General features: G+C 37.9%; 1 protein-coding gene across 1 annotated transcript in view; it reads right to left on the reverse strand.

Annotated features, from left to right (window-relative positions):
• Positions 1-908: 908 nt before the first annotated feature.
• The window catches only part of LOC122808576 (von Willebrand factor A domain-containing protein 5A-like), a 582,047-nt gene continuing 564,546 nt past the window's right edge, over positions 909-18,409 (reverse strand). The window contains exon 12 of the mRNA XM_044079534.1: positions 909-1,079. Coding sequence (XP_043935469.1) covers positions 909-1,079 — 171 coding nt within the window. The remainder of the gene's footprint in view (positions 1,080-18,409) is intronic.

An 18,409-nucleotide genomic window follows, 5' to 3' on the forward strand; every position in this document is an offset into this window, starting at 1 on the left:
TCTTTGTTTTAGTTTGTTAGTTGGGATATTTTGTAGACATCCTAATGTTTATGGATATCAGCTGGGTATGACAACCCTGTGTTTCCAAGAGTTAAACATTCCTCTTATGCTGTGCTGATGATATCATAAGAAGGCAGAAGCATGGCTGTCCACAGCTGGAGGGATTAGGCTTTAATGGCCTGAAATTGTCCATAAATAGGCTTAAAAGTAAAAGAAAAAGTCATGGACATTAAGAATTCCTATTTAGCTGAAACACCTGATATCCCTGAAAGGTGATTTGCTCATATCCCATGAAGCCCCTGATGCAAGAGGTTTAAGGTATCAAACAGAAGTCTAGCTTTGGTAGATTTTTCTTTTTGTACTTTGCAAAACCAGTAAAAAAAACAAACATGATAAACTATGTAAGAAATGTTTTTCTGAATATTGCAGTATTTTATGTGCTTAGCTTAGGAAAGCCAAACATCTAAATGTTGCTGTTCTATCATTTTTTATCTAATGTTCTGTTTTTTTCTCTTGTCAACTGACTCTACTGTTATGTTATGTATTTTATTTGAATACAATTGCTTTTGCTATTAAAAATAAATAGAAATGTAAAACCACAGATATGGAAATTAAATTAAGAGGTAGTCTACTGGCAGTAACCCAGTCAATTAAAAATAAACATTGTCTGAAACTATGTGATTACTGTTATTGTGAGGAAATGGAATATGCAGTAAACACAAATATAACTACTTTACATAATCAGTAAAATCCTCAAACAACTTAGTGCTTATATATATATATGCAGTGTGCATCCATACAATATTTTTTGCAAAAAAAAAAAAACACTTAAACATTTTCCAAGACATATATTTAGCCAGCCTTGCACTTATATATATGTATCCATATAAAGCACAGTGATGAAGCTATCAGTGCCTTACCAGACCCTTAAGCTGAGCATAGATGACAATCCTTTCTTGATAGAATACAACATCTGGAGCCTTAAGACAGACCACTGCTTCCACTCCACCAGGAAGTTTCCAGTGCAAGGAGATATTAGTAGCACTTCTCTGGAAGGCCAGTTTCAGACACCTTAACACCTGATATTGAAATATAAAGAATGGGAAAACATGAAATGATGTAAGAGAACCTTATTTATTAAAACACAGAAGTTATACCTGGCCTTGAAATTTCTTACTCAGGTCACTGGCTTTATAGTGTTACATTACCTTCCACATCCTACTGTATACAAAAAGTTGAAGAACAGAAATGCCTTTAATGAAATCTATTCTGACAAGCTAACATGTGGTAGTATCACCTCACTAGTAATATAAAGCTCTTTGAAATGATGTCTGTGTTTGTAGACAGCTAAACAAGGCCTCACTTCTAGTCTGTCCTCTCAAATATCCTCTTTAAGAAGGCATTTTTGTTTCTTTACAGGGCATGTGAGGGTTTCTGGACTGTAGTAACTCTGTATTGCCCATAAATCTGGTGCTTCCACTGCAATTTAATTTGACTATAAGTAACTTAATTTGCTCTTGAATCAAAACATTAATTACTACCACATACCTACTACCTTGTTGCTACTGTTAAAGAACAAAAAATGATGATGCTCTAATGGCTATAATTATTCCTTAAACTTGCTGCTAGATGTGCAGTTAAGGCCAGTGCCATGGTACACATGAACACGGAGTACTCCTTCAAGCCAGTACTAGATGTCCAGTCCAGTCATGGCCAGTGCCATAGTGTACATGAACACTGAGTATTCCTTAAACCAATTGATAGATGTGCAGTCAGGGCAAGTGCTATGGTGTACATGGATACTTAGTATTTCATAAACCCAGTACCATATGTGCAGGCAGGGCCAGTGTCATGGTGCACATGGCCACTGAGTATTCCTTAAATTCACTACTAAATGTTCAGGCAGGACCAGTGCCATGGTGCATATCGGCACTGAATATTCCTTAAATGCAGTACTAGATGTGCAGGCCAGTGCCATGATGCACATGGGCACTGAGTTTCCCTTAAACCCAGTGCCAGATGTGCAGGCAAGGCAAGTGCCAAGATGCACATGAGCACTGAATATTCCTTAAACCCAGTAGCAGATGTGCAATCAGGGCCAGTGCCATGCTGTAGATGGACAACGAGTATTCCATAAACCCAGAACCAGATGTGCAGTCAGGAACTCTGCCATGGTGCACATGAACACTGAGCAGTACTTAAGTCCAGTGCCAGATGAGCAGTCAGAGTCAGTGTCATGGTGCACATGGACACAGAGTATTCCTTAAACCCAGTACCAGATATGCAGGTAGGGCCAGTGTCGGAGCCAGTGCCATGGTGCACATAGATAGACACCAAGTATTCTTTAATTCCAGTACTACACATGCAGTCAGGGTCCATGCCATGGTGCATACGGACACTAAGCATTCCTTAAACCCAGTATTAGGTGTGCAGTAAGGGCTAATGCAGTAGTGCACATGGACACTAAGTGCCAGTGCCATGGTGCACAAGCGCACTGAGTATTCATTAAACCCAGTACCAGATTTGCAGTAAGGGTCAGTACAAAGGTGCACACTGACACTGACTTCCTTAAAGCTGGTACTAGGTGTGCAGTCAGGGCCAGTACTGTGGTGGGCATGGACACTGAGTGCCAGTGTTATGGTGCACATGGACACTGATTATTCCTTAAATGCAGTGCCAGATGCACAGTCAGGGTCAGTGCCATGCTACATATGGACAATGAGTATTCCTTAAAGACAGTACTAGATGTGTAGTTAGAGCCAGTGCACCATGGTATACATGGACAAAGTAATGGCTACACGGCTACAGCCCAAGTGACCTGGCACAGGCGTCTCAGGCACTGACATGTGAGGTTGAGGAAGCCAAACCAGGGGGGTATGTACTTGTGTGAAACTAATGGTAAGTCTCTAGCAAAAGCTAAGAAAGCATGAGGAGCATTGTCTAAGGAAAGAGGGGGAACTGGATGAGGCAGTAGAAAGGAGTGAAGATACACCAGGTCTACTTCTAATTACCGAAATACCACTTACCCGAATCATAGAATCATAGGAGATTACTAGGCTATCGACCCGGAAGTCATTTTTAACCTAGCCATTTCATCTCAATTTAATTAATATCCAAGACTGCATTTAGTGGTGACTGCCCATGTCCAGGTTGTGGGCTGTATCCCCAGTAAGAATTTATGGTGCCCCATCCACTCGTCCAGGTTCCTTTTGAACAGTGTCACAGATGTGCTCTATTTCACATGAATTGGTAGCCTGTTCCAAAGATGTGGCAGTCGCTGGGAGATAAATTAGTCCCTCCAGCATGTCCTATTGAAGTCGCAGGCCATATTTAGGTCTCCAGAACTGGGAGCCCTAGCCCTATTTGATTTAAGGATATGTAGTAAGTTCATTAGGTTTGGTTCCTGGATTGCTCTGTAGGCCAGGCATAAGTCTCCCCTAAGTCGTCTGCATGATATAGAGTATAGTGATAGAGACTTTAGTCGGGCTGTGTAAGGCACACACTGGAGCCCCTTGATATTCTTTGTTAGAAACTTCTGAAGTCTCTCTAATTGCTGCATGTGCTTAGTAGGGTACATGCGAAATGCGGTTTTATACTCAATTATGGGCCAGATAAGTGTCGAGTATAGGGTGATTATAACTTGTTCTTGAGGTGATGCCTTTACTAATCATGTGTGCTTCGTAGAAAGCTTTCCTTACAACAGTAGACATATGGTGATTGAAGTTAAGGTCAAAGTCAACTTGTGATTCCCAGGTTCCTTACACTTTAGGGTACTTAGGGTATTGTTGTTGATTTGATAGTGTGAGGGGACATTGCTCATACCAAAGGGAATGATGATGCATTTCTTTGTATTCAGTTTGAGACCGTGACTAATACACCAGTCACTGGTCTGCATGAGACCCTCCTGGAGTATACTGACATCATTTGGGGATCCAATGATTACACCTAATTTGCAGTCAATCTGCAAACCTGGTCATCCACAACCCCTTAGTTTTGATCTGAACTTCTGAGAAGTATGTACCAAACAGTAGGGAGCCCAGCCCTGACCCCTGTGGCACCCCACTAGTAACAGATCTGCTGGTTGATGTGGTCATCCACTTTGATAGTGTGTGTGTGTGTGTGTGTGTGTGTGTGTGTGTGTGTGTGTGTGTGTGTGTGTGTGTGTGTGTGTGTGTGTGTGTATGTGTGAGTGTGTCCAGTTTGAGAGTCAGCTGGCAACCCATCTTACAATGAAGGGGTTTACATTCAGTTTGCTAAGTTTATCGGTAATAACTGAATGTGGGAATGTGTTGAAAGCCTTTGCCAGGTTGAGATATGCTGTGTGCACAAATTTGCCCTCATCAATGGCCTTGGTCACATTTTCAAAGAAATCCACCATATTTAACAGGCAGGATGTGCCCTTCACGAAGCTGAATTGGGTAGGATCCAGGGTTTGGAGGTCACCTACGCCTTTATTTATGAGGTTCATAATGATATGATCTATGGCCTTAAAGATGAGGATGGTCAAGCTTATGGGTCTGTAAGTCTCTGGGTCTGCTGCTAAGCCATCAGTGTGGAGGGGAATAACTGTTGCTGTTCTCCATTCCGCAGGAGCAAAGTCTGTGGTTAGGCTATGAATGAAATGGGTACTTGGTGGTGATGTTAGTTTATGTTCTAGCCTGTTTATAAGACAGCCTGCGATGTCATCAGGTCCCGTAGAGGCTGTATTTTTGCTTTGAACAAGGCTTTGAGGACCTGCTTTTCAGATATGCAAGATGGGGGAGGGGTTGTGGGAAGGTTTGTTGTAAGTTAGGAGAGGATAAGGGAGTAACATTTTTGCCAAACTTATCTGCTAGTAGGTTTGCACCTCTGTGGGGTCAGTGTGTGATACCATTGGCCACTAGTTCTGTACATGCTTGGCCTCTACCATTTAGGTTATGTAAGTAGCTGTAAAATGCCTTATGGTTATCCTTGGCTGTATTTGCTAAGTTTCTCTCAAAGAAGCCCTTGGAAGATTTGACAAGTTGTTCTATTTGCCTGCTGAGGCTGAGAAGGGTGCTTTTTTCATTTTTGGGGCCTTGCCTTTGTTTTCTTGGACAGCAACATTTTGCATTTATTGTAAAGTTTGTTGATGCTGGATGTCCACCATGGCAGCTTGCATTTACTTGGGGATCTGTGTTTGATTCTTTCTGGTACATCTGAGTTTATACACTTATGCAAGTGGTTGTACAAGGCTTTAGTATAAGCTTTGGCATAGTTACCACTTCCAGCTTGGGTTGGGGCTTGCAATGCATTTTCCCTTCATCTAGGAGGGAATAGTTTTTTTAGTTTGCTTTCATCCTTTATGAGTTCTGGAGTTAGTGTCAGCTCAAAGGTGACTGATGTGTGGCCAGTTGTAACTAATGAGCGTCTGACAGTTGTGGCAGTGCATCTGTTTTACATGTTGATGAGGACCAGATCCAGAATGTGTGTTCCTCTTGTTGGGGTATGGCAATTTGCTCCAGTGCATTTGAATTAACAAAGCCAGGAAACATTTTTGCTAGTGAGTTAGGGCTAGTGTGGATTTCCCAGTTGATGGTGGGATAACTGAAATCCCCCATAACCAGTGTGTTCAGTAAAATTTGGATTGTCTCCATTTTGGTCAAGTAGTCTTCATGGGCATCATGACCCATGGAGGGGGATCTATAACTGGCTATGACTTGAATGGGGGTCTTACCTGCCATAACTTGTACCTGGAGTAACTCCACGTAGTTGTCCAGTCTAACTAGACGGGAGGTGAATTTATCTCTAAAATAAATTGAAACACCACCTCCTTTGGTTTTCGCATGTTAATTTTACGGTTTAATGGTGTGGAAGGCATTGTAGATTTCAAGGCCAGTGTACTGTCTTGAGCCAGGTTTCTGTCACTGCACAGACATCTACATCTTCTTGTGACAGAAATGCTTCCAGGGAGTGGAGTTTTCAGTTTAATCTCCTAGCATTTAGCAGCATGACCCTTATTTTGTTCTGATTGGTTAATTTTACATTGGTAATGTTGCTTTTCAGACCTTGCCTATAAAAGGTTATATGGGGAGGCAAGAGCCTTTGCCAGCAGCCGAAAGCATAGAGGTGCCAGGTGCAAACAGTCTCTGGCAAAGCAGCAAGGTTTTTCAACCATGGCTTCCCAGGCTGACAACAACTGGATCCCATTTGAATGACACCAAAAACTGAGCCAGTTATTGAAATCAATCATTTTTTGTTTATACTGTGGCATCATTCTAGGTGATGATAGTATACTGCTCAAGGCTAGGGACATACCTGCTTGGGACACATACTCAAGAAAGCTCAACCATGTCTCTCTTCATATAGTCCAGTGAGTTATGTCTCAGGTCATTCACACTAACATGAACTATGACAGAGTGATAACGGCACATGTTGCTGAGAGACCTGAGTGCATGTGTAATCTGATAAATCCTGGCACCAGACAGGCAGCTGACCGTGACTTTCACCTTGTCCAACCACGTGAGTGTGACATACATGTCTCACTAGTGAGTCTCCAATGACATGAAAATTAGTTTTTTTGAGTGTAACGCCTTACTGGCCTGGTGGGTGAGACACTGGTGTTGCTATGTGTCATGGGTGTTGTAGGGAATGTATTAGTTGTAGAAGTCTTGTGTTTTGGAGATCTCTGGTGTTTTGGTAAGTTTTTCGAGAGAACCTGCAAGTATGTGGATTTGTGTGTTTGATGTGTACTATGTGTATGAGTGGTAGTATTTGTATGAGTAGTGGTACTATGAGTATATATAGTGGTGGGTGACTTGACAACCTTCTCCGTGTTACTGTTTTGAGATAGAAAGACAAAGCATGGATTCTACATTCTTGGTGTAAATACATCTCTCACACTCTGTACTTGACTGTGTTATTAGTAGATGGTTGTCTATGTACATGAGGCAATTGCTACACTGTCTCAAGAGACCCAAGTCAAGAAGGTAGGCAGGAGAAACAAGATTCATTCAACTGTCAATAATGCTAGGATGAAGACTGTTGTCACTAGGGGTGGCTATTCAGAATCGATCACTGAGGAGCTCAATGGATATATATTTCTGCCTGGATTTTAGGGAAAATTTATTGAATTTAACTGTCTGACTTTACTGCATAACTGTGTAGCAGTGTACAGTGCTGCATGAAGCACATACAAGCAGAAATCTGCTCAAATGCAGGGCATAACTCCCAGAAACTAAATACTTGAAAAAAACTTGAAAAAGATCCAAAAGGACCAATGAGGATGCTTATTCTAAGCCCTAGACTAGCCTCCCTCTACCAGACAGGACCCAGTCAGCACAATTATTTCACAAAAGTGCAGATAGGCCTCTTCCATTCCAGGATGGAATGGAAAATGTGCTCAGAATCCCACTATATTGAGACAACAACACAAAACATTTACTAAACGAACATTTACATCACCACCATGAGACGTTAAACCAAGGTCCCATCTGCTTGAGTTGGTGACAACAAACACACAGAAGTATGTCAAACCCACCCAGGTGGGACTTTGCTCCCCATCCAATATATATATGTTTGAGCTTCCTTTGGCTTTTCTGGTTAGGGGTCACCACAGCGGAACTCTGGTCCACTAATGATTGGCAGTAGATTTTTGCCGAGGTGCCAGCCCAATGCCCAGCCTTCAACAAAGGCACGCCCATTCACGCATGTCTTTCAAATGCCACCCAACCACGGGGAGGACATGCAGACTCCACACAGAAGGTGCTTCAGCTGAGAATCAAACAGGAGAACCTCTTGCTGTGAGGTGACAACACTACTGTTGCACCACTGCGGCTTCCTACACTCACACACACACACATATATATATATATATATATATATATATATATATATATATATATATATATATATATACACACACACACACACACACACACATATATATATATATATATATATATATATATATATATATATATAGAGAGAGAGAGAGAAGCTCTTGAGATCGCACAATACTGGGATAAAGGACAAATTTCCCCATGTTGGCCAACTGCCTCCTTTCCCTGTTTAATATTCCAGTGATGTAAACATTCATTTCATTATTTCATTGAACGTTCTGTGTTGTTTCAATCTAGTGAGTAAGTGGTATTTTGGTAATTAGATGTTGACCACCAGCACACCCCATAGTAAATCTGGACATAATGGATACATAACAGGAAGAGGGTAAAGTTAGGGCATAAATAAAGCCATTTTGTGAGCAGTATTATGCTTTTTCAGCATTCATCATCTTCTTTGGTCTGGATGTAAGTCAGAGTTAGCCTCAGGGATACCAAGATAGGTTTGATAGACCCAGTAAACAAGGGGAAGACCTGGTTGCAATCAGATGGTGAATTCTGGGTGACAAAGAACCTAAAATGATACTAGATGTGCAGTTACTAAAAATTATCTGCTTTATGCCTTTTTTAAACATCTGTAATCATAAAAGTTTAATAAAGGCTGTGGAAGACCTCGCAAGGTTTACCACAGTATGCAACATTTTGTTATTGGTTCATCTTCATTCACATTTCTTTTCTCAGGAAAAGAATGTACCTTCCTGTGTAAAAGCCAATTGTCTGTCAGTTTGTATTCCTCTTTATATAATTGGTCCAATACTTACAGTACAGTCTATTCTTAAATTATCACTCCGTTCATTCTTGCATGCTAAGAATAACACAGTTTGTTAGATTTCTCTACCACTGTACTTCATTTCAAAATTCTTCTCTCTAGGTTCAGAGGATCATAGGTTTGTACTAGGCTATTGATCACCATGGTCTTTATATGCCTAGCCATGCAATCCAACCTAGTTTTGTCCTTGAGTACACTGGGCACCTATACGGTAAGTGTCGCTCTCCTACTTTGGACACAATAGAAGAGTCTATGTGGTCTCTATTCAAGCAGCTTTATTTTTCAAACACATCACGATAGAAGTTAATTGACTTTAACTTAAGTAACTTATATACAAACTAACTGCTGGAATCATACCTGCTTACTCTCTGGCTGCACTCTCAAAATGGCACTAGGAATGGCACGTGCCTGACATTTATACACGCACACTACATCTTTGACATGCTTCTTAAAGATACAGCACACAGCAGGTGCACTCTGATCTACATCCTCCCTCTTGAAAAATAAAACTTGCAATATTATGAATCTATTTGGCATGCAGATATCACAGACTGTTCTCTATTATGCATTTACACAAGATAAGGTGCGTATACATACACAGCTAAGTCCATGGTGCTGCATATTTCACACTGGGCCTGGATACTTGTCCATATCATGTGACATAAAATTGGGAATTGGACTTAGCAACTGGAGCTGTCTCTGTAAAATGTTTGATCTTAGAATTGTCTGAAACATCTTCAGGAATGGAATCTGATGTAGGAACAGACTCTGGAATGGGAACAATATTTGGTTCATTCTGAGATCTCGAGTCTGTGTCATTAAAACAATGTTGTGATGATGATTCTGGTACAGGAAGTAAATGCCTATGATTTCTCCTGTACTCCATACCCTCGGATTCTACAAGGTAGGATCTCGGCTCGGTAGATATACCTGTAACTTGACCAATCTGGTTGACACCTTTCGCTGTTTGTATTCTCACTGTCTCTCCTTCCCTCAACAGGTGAAGAAATCTGCTCAATTTATCATAATGGGACTGGACTGAGCACTTTTGGAAGAGTTGAGCCTTTATGGTTCTGTTGTTCTTAGCTTTAAGCCTCAATAAACTGGAACTAATAGGTAGTGTCATTCTGGTTTGCCTGAAAAGAAGTCTTTGAGCAGGTGAGTCAAGAATATTATCTCAGGGTATGTTTCTGAAATTAAGTAAATTCAAAAAGACATTGGTATTGTCACACTTTGACCTTTCAAGTAATTGCTTTGCACTCTGCACTGCACGTTCAGCTAGACCATTCAACTGTGGATATTAAGGACTACTAGTTACATGTACAAAGTCCCCTTCTCTTGCAAAGTTCTGAAACAACTGACTAGAAAATTGAGTACCATTGTCAACGATAACTTTATGTGGACTACCATGGACTGAGAAATAATGTTTCAACTTAGTAATAACAGTAGTGGATGTGAGGTTAGGTAGTAAGTCAATCTCAAACCAGTTCGAATAACAGTCTACCAATACTAAGTAGTGTTGACTTTTCCACTCGAAGATATCAGTGGCTACTGTCGACCAAGGTAGTTCAGGAACTGGATGTAGCTGAAGTGGTTCTCTTTGCAAATGCGATCTAGTACTACTGCATACTGAACAAGAAGAAAGTACTTTATCAATGTATTTTAGTAATTAAGGACAAAATACTAATTCTCTCGCTCTTCTCTTAGTGGATGCAGAACCTGGAGTGACCATGATGCAAAATCTGGATATATTCCTGTTGTAAGGAAACAGGAATAACAATTTTAGGACCTTTAAAAATAATGCCATCTTCCATAACATTTCATCTCTGTAAGGAAAATAGGTTTGCACTTCAGATGGCACACTAGAATGCTTTGATGGCCATCCAACATTAATGTAGTGACTGAGCTTTTGCAAAATTGGATCAGTCTGTGTGTGATCTCTTAACTCATCAAGCCTAGTGGCAGAAAAATTATGCACTGTCATCACATCAAAGTCAAACTTCTCAGAGTCAAGCTGTTCCGTTGTATTTCTGGGTGATCTGGATAAGGTATCAACCAGACAGAGTAGTTTTCCTTTTCTATAGACTATTTTAAATTTGTAATTTTGCAATTTGAGCATTGTTCTTTGTAATTTTGCTGGAGATGAATGCATAGGCTTCTTTAGAATAGTAATTAGAGGTTGGTGGTCAGTTTCAGTATGAATAGCTCGACTATAAATATAATCATGAAAAGTGGAACATGTAAATACTATTGCCAAAAGCTCTTTTTCAATTTGAGCATACTGCACCTCAATTTGGGTGCTCTAGATGCACAGGCTACTGGTATGCCCTCTTGATGTATAATTGTGCCAAGACCAAATTTTGAAGCATCACAGGAAAGAGTGACTAGTTTATTCACATCATAGTATTTTAATGTAAGAGGGGTGGCTATTTTCTGCTTGAGGTCTTCAAATGCCTTCTGGTGGTGGTCTAACCATGACCATGCAACATTTTTTGCACATCAGCTCTCTTAAAGGTACTGAAGTCTGGTATAAATCTGCCTAAATAGTTGACCATGCCTAGAAAAAACTGTAGAGCCTGAATATTGTCTGGTGCTGACATCTCAAGGATAGCTGCTTGCTTGGTTGGGTCTGGTCTCAAGCCAGTGCTGGTAAATAAATGACCTACATATGCAACTTCTGGTAGTGTGAATTTGCACTTCAGAGGATTGAGCTTCAAGTTTACTTCAAGTGCTCTGTTTAGAACTCTCTTTAAGTTTCTGTCATGCTCTGCTTCACCATTGCCTCCAACTAGTAAATCATCTACGATTATGGCACAAGGATTAACCGAAAAAATTTGCTCCATTGCACGCAGAATTTATTCCAAATGGCATCCTTAGGAATCTGTATCTGCCAAATGGGGTAGCAAAAGTGGTTAGTAATGAAGATTTGTGATCAAGAATCATTTGCCAAAATGAACTTTTTGCATCCAAGACTGAAAAGACAGTGGCATTCAGTATTTGTACTGTGACCTCTTCAGCTGTGCGCATTGGATGATACAGTCTCTTCAATGCTTTGTTCAAATATCTTGGGACAATACATATTCTGATTTTATCTGAGCCTGTTTTGTGAGTTGCTAGCATAGACGACACCCTTTCAGTTGTTTCTGTAACTGGACAAATTACTCCTTGCTGCACCATTTTATCCATCTGAGCCTTGACTTTATTTTGCATAGCTATTGGAACTTTTCTTGCCAGTATGACTACTGGAGTGACCTCTGCTTCTAACTTCATGGAGTACACAACTGGAAGTTTGCCCAACTTGTCATCGGAAATGTCAGCATACTCTGAGAAAATGGCTTCAGAAAAACTGGAACTAGGAGATGCATTTATGTGATGAACTTCTTTGGTAAAAGAAAGCAGATTCACTCTCAAACTATCTTTGAGACCCAATAAAGACTGTACTGGTCTTCAGATGACATAGAATAACAAGTTGTAACAGTTATTGGCTGAATAACATGAAAGCATCACTGAGCCTTTGGTTCGAATTTCCTCACCTCCATAAGCAAAATGTTTCGCACTACTGGCCACATCTAGTTGTTCATTAGGTCTCACTTTAGCGAGTGTGTCTGCTGATATAGCATTAAACATTGAACCAGTGTCTGCTTTAAGCTCTGTGGATTTACCATTGATCCTAACAGTACAAAACACTTCGCTCTTTGCCAATAAATTCACTGCATCAACGCTTTCACCAAGCACTGATACACCATCTACATAGAAAGTGGACTGATGTGTCTCTACTTGCAACTTGCGTTTTTGTGTGACCTTTCTTTATAACTGTGTGAGGTTTACTTGATTTGCAAAACTTTTGAAAATGGCCTCATTTTTTACACTTGTGACATTGCTGACGAAATGCAAAGTAGTTCTCTCTTTTAGACTCATGATTTGCACCTCAATTGTGACAGTTAACAATAAAGCTGGACTTGGTTTTTGCTAATTCATGCTTGTACTGCACTGAGGATGCTCCTTTAACTGAACTAGTCTTAGAATTTGCTGGAAGGCTACACGGTTTTCCTGGTGAGCCAGCAGGGGCTGTGGCTGCCATGTTCTTAGGCCTACTTCTGTTTGCCATGTGCTGCATTCTACCTACATTTGTCCTGGAGCCTAATGAAACCATGCTCTCTTGTCACTCACAAGCATACTTGTGTGTTTTTCTGTCACTTCATGGAGCTGCCAAATCTCTATGGCTTTACTCAACATTAAATCACTGTCACGAAGCAAGAGCTTTCTCACAGCAGCACTACTAATACCACACATGAGCCTTTCCTTTATTAACTCATCTTTTAAGTCACCAAACTGACACATCTTAGCTTTGTTTCTCAGGTCAGTTATATAAGCTGCAAAAGTTTCCCCTGGTTTCTGATCTTTCATGTAAAAGAAATGCCTCTCTAATGTAATATTTGTCTGGGGGGTTACACCTCTCTCTGAACTTGTGCTTCAAACACTCGGGGTCTTCCCTTGATTCAGCCTCTACAACAATATGACAATTTTCACCTTCTCCCTCATATATTGCTGGTGCATACACAAACAAATGCTCTGTTTCTATGGCCAGCTATGTTTAACAAAATGAATGCCTTGGTGCATGCATCTCTATCTGCATAAGCTGCTTGTATAAAAATATCGTACTCTTGCTCAAATATTCTCCAATTCTCTGCAATATTCTGATGATGATACAAGTGGTAAGAACTTTCAAAATATGTCTGCTATATTAACACATACCAGTGAAGGGTTTTGCAAATAAGCATGAACACATACATGTACACATATGCCAGAAATTTATACCGGTATTTGTAACTGCCCAATAGCACAACAAGCCTTTTTATAACTGAACTTTGTGAAATAAGTTTCTCTTGGCCACTGTAATACTCTTGAAATTACTGAATTGCAAGAAATCACCTCTGATTAGTATTATTTATTTATTCATTTATTTTACATTTGTTGTCCGGGAGTGTCTGACTGAGCTAAACCCCTATTTTCAGTGGAGGCCCAGGGAGAAAAGCTCCAAAAAATACAAACAATTTTCCAATAACAAGGTTATTTAAAAAAGACATATGCAGTAATACATAATGCTTAAAAGTCAAAAAGGAGATATTGGCAGTACTGTTATATAAGTAAAAATATGTATATGCTTAGGAAGTTACATAAAATGCATAGAGAGTTTTATTTAGACTAGATGTTATGTAGTTCATGAACTGTACTAGTATCTCAAAAAGTGTTTGCAGAAAAAGGAGTAGGAGAGACGTTTAGAGGTGGTTAGAAGAAAAAGAATGGAGTAAGTTGAAAAGGATAGAGGGTGATTATGGGAAGGAAAAGTAAGAAGAAAGGAGAAAGATAGGTACTTTTTTAGAGGGATATATTCAGGGAGGGATATATTCAGGGCGGGTGAGAACAGTGACAGGTCCAGTGCCTTTTAAAGTACTCTTTGGTGGCCAATTTAAATTATTTAGGATGTGTGAGGGTTCTGATTTCAAGTGGGGGTTTGTTCCATGCAATAAGAAACATATCAAATAACTGCACAATGCAAGCCTTTATGTAACTGGACTTTGCAAAATAAGTCTCTAGGGCACTGTAGAACTCTTGAAATTATTGTCTTGCAAAAGTAATTTATCATCATTTTAAGAAACATTTCAATAACTTCACAATGCAAATGAACTGGGCAAGAGAAGCTCAGAGTCAATAACATTTCAAAGTAATTGCACTTTGTGAATAAACTGCACACAGCACACTGAAATTTCCCCCTAAATTTCCTACCTTGCTAGGCAACTGTTTACATTGCAAAAAACACTCTGTAATGGCGACGCTTTGCAAATAGACACAACCAGCACAAGAAACATTTCGAAATGGCTATATTTTGACTCACTTCATGAAATAGTTGTACCTTGCACAAAAATAAACTCTTCAAAATGCATGCACAATAATAAGCACACACTGTAAGCACTTTCACAATTTGAGATACTTTGTATTATATCAAAGCCATAACTAAAGTTATTCAAAGCCATAGTTCTGCCAAAACACAGCACTTTGCCAAAAAACATGCAGTTGCCTTGCTTTATTTACACTTAATGTGCCCTTTTTTGCCCTTGTTATATTCATTTTGCTCGTTTAATTTCTTATCATGCCCAGTGTACTTTTCTTGTGCTCATTTTACTCTAAACATGTCTGTTTTGCATTAAATATGCTCATTTTACTTTAAACATACTTGTTTTGCTTTACACATGCTTGTTTTACTTTTCTGATAATCGTTTTGTCAGATGTCATTATTTTAAACATTTTCCTTAGTTAATAAACCTTTTGTGCCTCCTGTTTGTTTAATAATGCAGTTTGTGCCCTTGTGATACTCCGTTTTATCTTTTTCATAAAATACATATAGTTTGTTCATATTCTCATTACCTTTGATTCTTTTCTGGCTCTTTTTTTGTGCTCATTTCTCTTAGTTTACTTTCACTGTCATCTTTGCAACTCATGGCTCCAAATATTATTCTCTGTGATCCCGGTTCCGACACCATGTCACTTTCCTACTTTGGACACTATAGAAGAGTCTTTGTGGGTTCTGTTCAAGCAGCTTTATTTTATACAAATACATCACAATAGAAGTTTACTGATTTTATCTCACATAACTTATATACAAACTAACTGCTGGAATCACATATACTTACTCTCTGGCTGATGTCTCAAAATGGCACTAGTAATGTCACATGTCTGACATCTGACATTTATACATGCACGTTACATCTTTGACATGTGTCTAATTTGCATGCTACCACATATCATGAACTTAAGTAGCTGATATATGAGGTGTGTACTGTGAACATCCTAACTTCTAGTTCTTGATTAACTGGAAAGTTTTGAACTTTAATCACTTTGGTTGTGGTGATGCTAACACAAGCAGTACTTTTCTACTGACCTAATTAGCAGAAGAAGCAATAGACACCTATCTCTTCCTGTCCCAAATGTCTTTTAAGTACAAGCTTTTAGGATTTTCTTCTTGTCCCCACCAGCTGATAGCTACTTTTCCTTTTGTCTAAGTTGTGTTTCCTGCCATGTTTAACCACGTCCACAGGAACTGCCAAGACAACTACGAACTCTCCACTCAGACAGCAAACACGGATGGTAACTCTCACCGCTACAGAGACCAGACTTGCACCAACGAACTGAAAACAATCTTTTATTCAGCACCAGTTTCTAAAACCATGAACGCTTTAATAAAACTGCGTTTTCGTCACACATAGACTTCATCAGATAACACAATGCACCCCTTCCAATACCCTTTTATAGTCACACTAATTGATTAATTGGTGTTTCAATTACATCTAAATGATATTTAAAGCAAACCAATGTTTTTTATCCACAATGATATTTTGTCATTAGATAAAATACATATAAAATGTATAAAAAAATCAATATATGTAAATATTAAATATATATAAGATGTATATATGAAAAAAGATTACCCTAGGTAATTTAAAACACATTATGCAACAACTGGGAATAAATATGCTAATAAATATAAGTATAAATATAAATATATGCACACATTCTATAAATATTTTTAAAAACTATTTGTTTGAATAAAAACATCACATTGTCCATCAACAAGTTGGGGAATTACATAGTTGATATATTACTATAGAAGAACATTATGTGATGTTTTTATTCAAACAAATAGTTTTTAAAAATATTTATAGAATGTGTGCATATATTTATATTTATACTTATATTTATTAGCATATTTATTCCCAGTTGTTGCATAATGTGTTTTAAATTACCTAGGGTAATCTTTTTTCATATATACATCTTATATATATTTAATATTTACATATATTGATTTTTTTATACATTTTATATGTATTTTATCTAATGACAAAATATCATTGTGGATAAAAAACATTGGTTTGCTTTAAATATCATTTAGATGTAATTGAAACACCAATTAATCAATTAGTGTGACTATAAAAGGGTATTGGAAGGGGTGCATTGTGTTATCTGATGAAGTCTATGTGTGACGAAAACGCAGTTTTATTAAAGCGTTCATGGTTTTAGAAACTGGTGCTGAATAAAAGATTGTTTTCAGTTCGTTGGTGCAAGTCTGGTCTCTGTAGCGGTGAGAGTTACCATCCGTGTTTGCTGTCTGAGTGGAGAGTTCGTTTCCTGCCATGTTTGCATGGACTGCTCATTGATTGCTTAAGTATGACACATTTTGCATAGGATGACATTTTCTACAAAGGATCTTTATGTAATACCAGTGTATGTGCTTCCTTAATAATAATAATAATAATAATAATAATAATAATAATAATAATAGTAATAATAATAACAATAATAATAATAATAGTAATAATAATAATAGTAATGATCAGAGTTAATGGTTACTGCATTTTTTACAGAGTAGACTAAAGCTTCAATTTATTACACAGCAAATAAGGGCCTACCATATGTTAAGTGCATTGTATTATATACAGTCTCAGTAGCTCTCCTTTAGTGCAGAAGGCTGTGGGTTCCATTCCCACATGTGGTGGTTGGATTAATTTTCTGATACTGACACTACTGGGTGTACCACCTTCAAATGAGAAGTTAAACCAAGGCCCCATCTGCTTGAGTTGGTGACAGCTGGTATAGATATAAAAGAACACATGGAACTTATTGATACTATTTACATTATATACAAATATCCACTTTATTTACTAGCTGTTTCACAAAATTTCACATCATGCACACTATTTACATTCTTACAACCTCATCTTCACATGCTTCTTTCTTCATTTAACATGATCTAATATTGAAAGATCAAAGAAAAAGAACTCAAAATAACCTTTATACAATCTTCCTATTAAAAAACAGCCCTTTATTTTCTTCAACACATACTTCATCTTCTGTATTTTTGTTGTACAATAAGCTCCCACATCTCATGTTCTATATCATTCATAGAGCAATAAACAAAATATTATCCTCATTTTCAATTTCACATTTGCTTTCTTTTCCATACTTTCCATAAGTTACCATTTCCATATTTATTTTTCAAATTCATTCCACTTATATTCATTTTTATATATTTCCTAAAAGTGTTATTATTTATACATTTCAGGAAAATGTTCTTTGGTTTGTTTTACATTATATTCTTTATATTTTATCTCTTCCCTCACTTTATATTGCTTTTTATGAGTAACTGATTCAACAATAACCTCCACAAAAATCATCTGCTTCATAAACATTTTTAAATCTTTTCCTTCTTTCATATATAACTTTTTAACATCTTTCCTTAATTCTTTTCATGGATATATTAAATTATAATTCAGCATTATATTTTTACATCCCTCTTTTATTTTAATATTACATTTCCCATCTCTATTTTACATAATTTTATTTTATTCATATACTCATTTATTTCCATATTTTCTTTTTTATCTTTTTATTCCATATTGCCTTATATCTTAATTTCAACATGTTCCCTACCATATTTTCTTTGTTTCATGAGTTTTTTTTTTATTTTCCAGAATAAATTCAGAGATGCAATGTATGAAATAAGATCTTTCAAATGTAACCCTCATTCTTATTTTCTATAATAAAGTATACCTCTTCTCACAGAATTTAATCTTGTACCCCAAATACAACTGAAAAACATATCCATTATTTATTTGTCCATGATACTCAGAAACACATAGACTGTACTAAAGAATGCTAACTTTCCTATAATATAGATATTTAACTTACATACTTTTTTTAAAGACAGACAGGATAAAACTTTTCCGCC

Source organism: Protopterus annectens, chromosome 8.part0 (assembly GCF_019279795.1).
Source record: "Protopterus annectens isolate FY-2018-M chromosome 8.part0, PAN1.0, whole genome shotgun sequence".
Taxonomy (NCBI): domain Eukaryota; kingdom Metazoa; phylum Chordata; order Ceratodontiformes; family Protopteridae; genus Protopterus; species Protopterus annectens.